This window comes from Mchenga conophoros, linkage group LG5 (assembly GCF_057382185.1).
Source record: "Mchenga conophoros isolate Kocher_MC1m ecotype Shallow Benthic linkage group LG5, M_conophoros_male_GT1.1, whole genome shotgun sequence".
Lineage (NCBI taxonomy): Eukaryota > Metazoa > Chordata > Actinopteri > Cichliformes > Cichlidae > Mchenga > Mchenga conophoros.
In genome coordinates, this window is record NC_140530.1 from 13,778,068 (window position 1) to 13,787,610 (window position 9,543).

The window sequence follows — 9,543 nt, forward strand, 5'->3', positions numbered from 1 at the left end:
GGGAATGAAAATGGACCCAGTGGGTATTCAGAAACAAATACAAATTTGATATACAAATTCAAAGCTGATGTCGTTCAGGATTGTGCAAACTACACATTTTCCCCGAACAGAAAACTGAGCAGTTACAAATCTTTTCTGAAGCAAGTAGCTAACTCATGAAACCACACTTATATATTACAAAGAGAACAAGTAGTTTTGATATGAGGCTAACTCTGGAAGTCAAAACTTGTCAAGCCTAATTTACAACAAACATGTCTGTTTGGTTGATGCTTTTCCTAGTTTTGTCAGAACATCTTGCACTACATTTGCTACCCAAACCCTCGAAAACTTCCACATAACTTATTAATCATCCTCCATTTTCTGAATCAAACTTGCCTTTGAATAATTGAGGGGGCTCTTTGAAAAGCCCTAACCTCCATTCCCACCTTCCTTTTACAAGTCAACGTGGTGCATTTTTAATTGGAGGGGGCATGAAATAGGCATGAAGGGAGATGGGAAGAAACGGAATTGGAATCAGGGACGCTCAAAATGTGGCAGTCATGGCGCAGCGTATGAGGTTGTATGCAAGCATACAGAGAAGGCTAAATATGCATCTGGCCTGACAAGTCACACATGCTTGACAGCCCATGAGGTGTTTTCTGCGTGCAACGATAGCACACGGCTCATGTAATCCCTGCCTTAGAATATCCTAGCAGATGGACCTAGATACGCCACTTTGAGTTATGCTTAGCAATTTGGTTGAGAATAAACATCAATTCAACTTCCTATAAAGCATAAATCTCCAAAGCCGAATGATTTGTTTAGTCTACATGAAACAGTCTTGTAGGAGCTAAAACGGTAATTGAAAGTACATGCATTACAGTCTGAAAAAGCTGTGTCTGTTTGCAAGGTAGTAGCAATGATTTGCTTTTGTGATATTAAAACCAAATTTAGCCTCGAGAACGATATAAGAAAGGGTCAAAACAGAAACAATATTAATCTATTTGAACGGGGACTGAAAGGAATGAGAGTCCTTTGGAGCCGGATATGTAACAAGAATTAATGCTTGCAGGGTATGCATTAATGGGCCATTGCCACAGTTGGCTGTGACAAACTTTGGTTCTATTTTTCATATTGCTGCTGTGTCATGCTGCTATTTCCTTGTGGAAAGCCTCTGCAGTAGAGAGCTGCAGCTGGGCCCGTTTTTATGAGCATACTGAGATTTTGAATCAGGTTTGGACCCAAGATATATTAGTAAGCATTAAAAAAAGTCACTCTTGAGCGCTACCGTGGCTATGATTGAACTCACAGCACTGTAAGCACATGTGGCACTGTGTTTTCTTGTATGCTGATACGCACAGATCACATAATTCTAAACTGTATGCATATAAAAAGATGATCAGATGACAGATATATATAGAAAATGTATATATACCTCGCTTTAAATACACAGGTGCACAGACACAGATATGTGTATTATAAAATTTCCGACCATAATGCCTCCTGACTGTGCAAAGCTTGATAAAAGGAGCCAGAAGTTCTAATCGAAAAGGCAAAACACCAGCTTCTAACTTCAAAAACAGAAGAGATTCATAATCCTTTGACTGCTGAACAAAAGGAACTATTGTTAAACCTTTTACACTCAACAACCACATATAGAGTGGAGTGCCTGTGTAGTTGTATGCCACAGATAAGTATTCTAGAAATGAAACTAAATGCAAAATCTAGACAGTTAAACAAAGAAAAAAGACACATTATATTTTTTTATATTAGCATACATGCAGCTCCATGACAATGCTTTTATATATCATCTCTATCATTTCGAAATACATTAAAATTTTGAAAAACTGAAGGAAACCTTATTAAGCTGAAAGGAAAAACAAAGCTCTTCCTCACAGGAAGCTCTATGATTAGCACTGCAGACTTGAACACAATCAGCAGCAAAACAAAATGAAACTCAAAAAAAACATGTAAGACTTTCCAACATTTCAAAATTATTGCATTCTCCATCTCCACAATCGGCCACCGGTGCTTGAAGCAGGGGGCGTTGAAGTAGTATTAAGGGTAGCTAAAAGATTGAGGAGGCCCAAAGCATCAACTTTTAAAAAATTTACCACAAAGCACAATAATATTTAACTGATGCAAGAGCCTTGAAAACCGAAAACATTTACCTCTCCAAGGAGCACTTGTCAAAAAAAGGTTGTTTTTTTTTCATCCTCTGAAAAAAAAAAAGCACAAAGACAGAAAAAAACGCAGATTGTGGCGCAAGCATCTCAGCAATCTTTTTATGAAAAACTAAAAAGCCAAATGTTGTTGAAAGATTTAAGGCATGCTTTATTTGAACTCAGCCCTGGGTTAACTCTGTCAAAACACAAGAAAGCTTTTATAATGTACATACAAGTTTTTCAAAGAGTCACCTTAAAAAGTGTTGGAAACATCTGTCACCGCCACTGACCGCTGTTGGCCACAACTTTATCACGTGGAACAGGTTTGAACCACAAGGCAGTTGTTTCTAATTTTTGAATTCTAATTATACAAAAATGATGTGCATTGTGTTAGTGGAGGAAAGAAACAGTTATTAGAAAGTATGCTGTTGTTATTAACAAAAATTATTAAAAGATAAAAAAAGAAAGTTTGCTGCAGGTTGAATGCTTAGTGTGTGTCAGTTGATTTGCATCAATCTTGAGGACATGAAATGAGGTGAACAGGCAGGTGCACAGCCTTCTCTTTACATAATTCTCTGTGTATGTAAAGGTCAGTGGTTTAATGAGAGGACTGCCGAGGTCAGGGGAGCCAGAGGGCTCCACCTCTCTGACAGGCCACATAACTCCAAACCTGCTGTTAGCATGCTAATCCTTGCACAAGCTCCATGAGCACTGCCTCCTTTGGCTTGGTCAGACCATCTCTCAGTGTGACTAACTGGCTCCCCGCTCGGCCATAAGCCAGCCCCCATCTGACAGTCCCCTCCAATAATAATGGACAACAGAGGCAGCACTGGTTTGACAACGGTCCTCGTGACAAATTAGACTCGTTGTACTCCTCATTCTGGCTCCGCCTCTCGATTTCTTCTTGTTGCTTGGCAGTTCTGGGCTCTGCCAGGGCAGTGGGCGCGGTATGGCACCGGTTGTTGAGTTTACTTTGGTATGAAGTGCCTTCCTCTACGACACATGCTGCCTTTCTCCCTGACGAAACACTCGAAATCGATGCGTCTTCATAAATTTGGAGCACAATGTGAGACCTGAGCGTGCATTCTGAACGGCGCTGAGTGGAACACGGGCCAAGGAGACAAGGAGCACATAAACATACACACTCACTCACACAGTCATCCAAAACTGAATGCGAAAGGAGGAGAGGGAAGGATCCCACAGAGAGGATGATGCAACCGGAGTGAAATTTTTCGGCCGGAACGCATGCTGCATTAACGCAGACCTGCAGGACGAAAACACACACCCGTACTTCGTTCTTTTTCTTGTTCAAAGCTAAATTTGGTTTTATTGCCCCATTTTAAAAAAATAAAAATAAATAAATAATTTTTTTTTGCATCCAACAACCTGTAACATACAATTTCCTGAAAAAAAAAAAGATCCTTTCATGTTACTGGCATCATGACTTTCTGGCCTCACTGAGAATGATAAGCCAAATGAGCTGTTCTGTTCTAAATCTGCTTGCCTGACAGATTCAGGTGAAAGAGCTATAATATCTAAAGTGAGGGAATTCGAGAGAACCATAACTCCCTTTATGACCTGCACAGATTATAGTCCCCATCTGCAGCATAAGGCATCTGCAGTATGGGTAAATTTAAACAAGATTACAGTCGGTCATTACACTACATCTCTGCTTATTTGATTTCAATCATATTCCATCGTAAATATTCAAATAAATTTCTGCAGTATTGATGGACTTATAAAATGGTTTAACAACCAATCCATTTCTTTTCATTGGGTTAGTAGTGTCTTGTGTAAGTTGAGAAAGCCTTATGAAAGGGTGTAGTCTCGGCCAAAGACCTGTGGCGCCTCGCTTACATCACTTCCCAGGTCAAAACGGACAATTTGGCCCAACTCTAAATGAGTTTTCAACACCTGCCTTGACTTTGAGCAACTCTCCAGCTTTGTAACTACTTTAACTGTCGGAGCCTATGGCGAGAGCCGCTGCTAATGTATTTAGTTTGACCAAGGACAAATATATTACTCACATTAAATAAGCACCAAATGAAACAATGGCCCTAAAACAAACTTGGTGACAGTTGTGTTTGCTAAGAGGAAAGAAAGATGCTGACAATAAAGGTTTGCCAAGAAATACAATGCTGCGTGATGATGTGACAACAGTAAACAGTAGATAACACCTTTGGTTATTAAATGTGCTCCCCCGTATCATCACAGCTCAATTGCCCCAGTGATTATTACACGAAATCAGGTTGATGAATAGTGCTAGCAATCACATCTACACCTGCTCTTCTTGAATGGATCTCCACCTCCCATGCAGCATTGCCAGAGAAAAGAGAAAGGGTTGGCTCTTTGTGCTCGCCGTCCCGTTGTGCTTGGTAGCAGCAACAGCAGCAGCAGCAGCAGCCGGTGACCATTATAAATGGCCTCTATTAGCATGGCTGAGTCGCAGAGGGGAGAGAAATAAAATCATTGGGAGAATGTAGGCCTGCACTGGTGTCCCTGCACCCGCTACCAAGCTCTGTCGACCTCCGTCCCAAGCTTCCCTCCTCCCCTCCATTCCAAGGGGACACAATCCTAAAGACTAGATTACTAATGATACATGGGGTCATTATGGGGAGGGTTATGGCAATAGTATCACAGGCACAGCTGACAATAGCAATAAGAGGGGTAGCTTTCTTCAGCGGTAGCATTACCATAGCAAAGGCTGTTCTTTATGCCTGTTGATGTATAGCAGAAAAGGATGAGGGTCTTTTATTTCCTGCCATAGCAGAAAAAGCTGTGTATTATCTCCCTGAAAACCATGCTTAGGTCTTTGTTAAAATGCCATGTCTCTGTGAGTAACGTTAAATGAACACAAAAGTATCCCCAGACAAGGCATTACCATGTTAACAATAACAGTTACCAGCTACGTGCTACATGGAAAAGCAGAGGTAGAACAAAATTGTAAAGTAAATGGCAGTCGATCATCTACAATCTGTGGTTCAAGCTGGGGCTTTGTACTACCACAACCATTACAGAACAAGATGCACTGTCACCGAACACACAAGGTGTCAGTGCATAAAGTGAAGAGAAAAGAAGAGCGAAGGAAGGGAAGGAATGAATGGAATCAAGCAGAGTTAATAAAAAGGAGAAAAGATGGAAGAGGACTTTTCTGCTGGACAGTTCTATAGACTTCACTCCACTGGAGCATTTCACACCTTAAAGGGTCATCATGCCCTCAGCTTGATGCTCTCTATTCTGTAAGAGGACAAATGCAAACAGTCTGAAGAAACTGAAAGGAAAGGGGAGAGCCACACATATGCGGAAAAGCTGACAGGGAAGCGTAGCAGCTTGAAAGCCAGTTCAAATGTGTTCATACATAAAACTGCTATCAAATTCGTTCACATGGATTAATTTCACTTTCATTTCTGCAGATCAGTAATGGTGATCTCTTTAGAAAACAGGTTCTTCGTATATATATTTTAATATTTGCGAACTGCATTTATCTTCCTGTGATGGCTTACTGTACCTAGTTCATGCGATATTGTGCAGTGTTCAATAAGCCCAGTGTGACGACAGTCGGTCACTTTGCCCGTTATCCGTGGGATGTACTGTCTTTTACTGCTAATTTGGGCATCTTCTACGGAAACCTCAGGGTGCGGGGGAAACGCGGCCTTCAAACAGCTCGCAGTGAGCCAGTGAGCTGGTAAGCCAAGGAGTAGCTGGTGCCTCGAGCTAGTTAAAATATGAGCACAGCGGGGGCTCGCTAATGAAAGCGGGGGCTCAGCCTGGGAAGCAGGACCGTATATCGCAGTTAGGAGACAGTTCTTAGAATCAGCTGGCGAGCCATGCCTATAGTTCTGGGGCCACTAGTGATTAACCGTCCAACAGGGAGTCTCTACTACAGCTGGGCTATTAATAAAAGATACACCCCCCTCCTCCTCCTCCTCCTCTTCTCCTGCCTCTTTGGTTCCCTCAATGTCTGCACACACTCTCTGTCCTCTGGAATTTATTTGTATATCATAATCATTTCCTGACACATGGTGGATGTCACACATTGTTTGCACGAGGCAAAGGTTCAGGGTGGGGGGTGATGGCTTAAAAGGCAAAGGAGAGGGGTCCTGAAAAGTGGCAGCTTACTTTTCACCCTGCGATGTGTCCTGCAGGTATAGCAGATCAATTTGTGACCTCTCACTAGATGGTGATTTCCACAGAATGACTATTCCCGTGAGAGTAGAAAATAAAATGCAAGGGTAAGGCACCATCATTCATGCACTTCAATTCTTTATATTACACCAGAAGGGCATATAACACTGTTGCATCAAAAGTTTATGATGATTCACTGTCGTCAATTCTATAACAAAGGCAACCCTGACAGGGTCAGTCATTGTTGGTACAGAAAAAGCTATTAAGGCAGTGTTTGATTAGAATATTTCAAAACTGGTTAAAATAATACCTCTATATGCAATCACCACTTTAGTGCGATTTCTTCTTTTTATTTTTATTTTTAAGAGGGAATCACTTCGATCACCCAAACCTGAAACACTGACAAAGGCTTAAATGCTGCACAAAATTACAACATGCTCATAGTCCTTCCACTGTTGCACACGTTCGTGTACATGTGCACGCGCACACCCTCCCTCACTCACTCCCTTCCTCCCCCGCCAACTCATCACAACCCCCACCCAACTACCCCCCAACACACACACACACTGAGCGACTTACAGAATGTATTGCTTTGAGGCAATCAAACAGCCTCCCTGCTATTGCAACGTGAAAACACCAGGTTAATAATCAGGATTCAGCAGAGTGAATGAAAGCACGTTTACAACCGCTGGACTAGATGTGTGAATACTCCCGTGCACACTATAGGAACATTGGTCCTCCTAAAAATCACCCCCCACACATATTCATGCCGTCGTGACTCCCGATTCGTGACACTCTTATGCTTGCATATGTGTGTTTAATAGGGTAGAAAATGAAGCACTGATTTTGGGAGCCAGTGACAAGTCAGACGCTGGAAATAATGTCCCCCTCTACGTGCCACAAATGAAACAAAATGCGAATAAACATGCAGAAAAGTAATTCAAGCTCCAGCACTATAGAAACAATTGGCCAACAATTGCGCTGCTCTACCTATTAAATCCCGCATGATTCAGGCGCCCCGCTCTTACCAAACGTGTGACAGATTTCACTCTGGCAAAAACAAATAGAGCCATAGGTGTCGCGGGGAATATGGGCATAACCCACCTTTGTGCATGCCCGTGAAGCGGTCTTTGAGCACAGTGAGCTCGTAGATTTTGCCGAACTCCTCGAAGAGGGGCCGGAGGTCCTTCTCATCCAGGTTGCGGGGGATCTGACCGATGAAGAGTTTGATGGCATCGTGGTCCTTCATGGGGATGGTGGCCGGGCATCCCGCCGGGCTGTGGCTGTGGTTTAATCCGTTCACGAGCCCGTTCGTGCTGGCGGAGACCACACCAACACCGTGCACCGTGCCGTCCACCTGCCCGTTGGTTAAAGTTGCCATCTTCGGACCGGCCAGTGAGTTGGGATGGGTACAACAGCAGCAGATGGTAATGGTGGAGTCTCGTTTTACGTTGGAAAAAAGCTGGTGGAAGTCTTGGTCAAAATTTGGTTCCGAGACCAAGACGTACCAGGGATGGTTCCGCTCTCGTCCTATCAAAGCCAGTATTTACAATGATTTGAAAACACATGAAGCATTTGGCGAAGACGCATATCAAAAGCGCGCAGTGCCGTTGGTCCCGGTGGAGGCTTTGATTCCTTATATTTATGTCCTAACCAATAACTCGTTCATTGATTTCATAAAAGAGAGAGAGAAAGAGAGGGAAGAAGAAGGGGGAGGGAGAGAGAGAAGAGAGAGAGAGGGAGAGAGACCAAGAGCGTTCACTGTCTATTTACACCCACGTTCCTTCGTCCCAGCTTCTTGGCACCCTTTTATTTTTTTTGCATTGAGGAGTCTGTAAGGGTGTCTTCTCGGTTTAAACGAACAGGGTCGGTTCGATCTCTGCTAGAACAGAGGGGAGGTTAGAATAAAGGGGGGGCGCTTTAAACTCGGCATATATAAACCCAGCATATTTCTGTCCCCCCCCCCTTTTCTTCGGCAAGTAGACAATGGTACATTCCACCGAGGGGAGAGGGTCTATAAATAGAGAGATATAGAGAATACGGTCCTTTGTGCTCCTACTCAGAGCAAATAACTACACTTTCAAGAACTTAAGAATGCAATACTTGGGTGACTGACAAACACTCACACACGCAGATACACACAGACAAAGACTCTCTCTCACACACAGTTTTTATCAGGAGTAATAAGCCGTACAGCTATTTTCAGAAATGTACCTACTATTAAGTGAAAATAAACATTGACCACAAATTGATGGTGTCTGCGGTTAATCGGAGGTTTATTTATTGTTTTATGTGCTTAAGTCACTCTGCATATCCTTCATCCACCTTCCTCATCCTCGACGGCAGCAGCAGCGAGTCGCTGCATCCTCGCTTCGCTCCAGGACGGTGGACAGCTCCGTGGTGCTGAAACACAGCCTTACAGGCGAAGCTCAAAAATACACGAATGGAGAATTCCTCGCACGGCTTCGACTGTTCGCTGTTATCAAAAGCAAGCACAGCTTTTTTTGCAGCGGTTTAGACTACGTATTATTATTACTTTCTTCTGCCGTTTCGAAAGTCACACCGAAAAGATTATTTCATTTTCAGAAAGGGGAAGTCTGTGAGCACCGCCGAGTGGCGTAGAGAGGGGGCACAAGGAAGAAAAAAAGGAAGAAAAAAAGCCATTCGGGTTATTTCAGGTAATGAAGACAATGGGGTGGGGGGGGCGACTACATTTTGATTCCATTTACACCAGAAATGAGCTCAAAATCATAAAAAAGAAAGAAAAAAGATATTTCCTGATCATTTGTTGATCATTTGATGAGCTAAACATTCACTCAGCTTCTTCATCAAATCGTTTTAGTTTACGAGCCTGAAGGCACCAACAAATCTGAATTTAAATAAAACCGGAGGCCTTATTCTGATTATTTTGGCAGTCCTTCATTATAAAATTGACAGTTTGACAGTTTGAGCGAGTTAGGTGTTTACACATTTCCCATTGAAGGCATGCACCAATTAAAGGCGTGCTTATGTCTGTGATAAAAATGGACTAAACAGAATAACCTCTGTTATATAACAGCAAGTATCATCTGATTCAAACTACCGCAAACGGAAATCTGCGACGTTACACGGGGAAGGTGCAACGGCGGTGGATTTGAACATTCACTGTAACCAAAACCTCAGCTGAATATAAGATCAGATGGTTACATCAGCTTCCTATTAGCTTGGACAACGACCTCTCAGTGGGATAATTGCCATTCCTGGTTGTTTCCTTTGGGAGTAAGTACATGTTTAT

General features: G+C 42.7%; 1 protein-coding gene across 11 annotated transcripts in view; it reads right to left on the reverse strand.

Annotated features, from left to right (window-relative positions):
• The window catches only part of celf4 (CUGBP, Elav-like family member 4), a 90,697-nt gene extending 82,591 nt beyond the window's left edge, over nt 1-8,106 (reverse strand). For all 11 annotated transcript variants that reach the window (XM_085273462.1, XM_085273455.1, XM_085273460.1 and 8 more), the window contains exon 1: nt 7,374-8,106. In XM_085273462.1, coding sequence (XP_085129588.1) covers nt 7,374-7,650 — 277 coding nt within the window. In that variant the 5' untranslated portion in view covers nt 7,651-8,106. The remainder of the gene's footprint in view (nt 1-7,373) is intronic.
• Between the last annotated feature and the right edge of the window lie 1,437 nt (nt 8,107-9,543).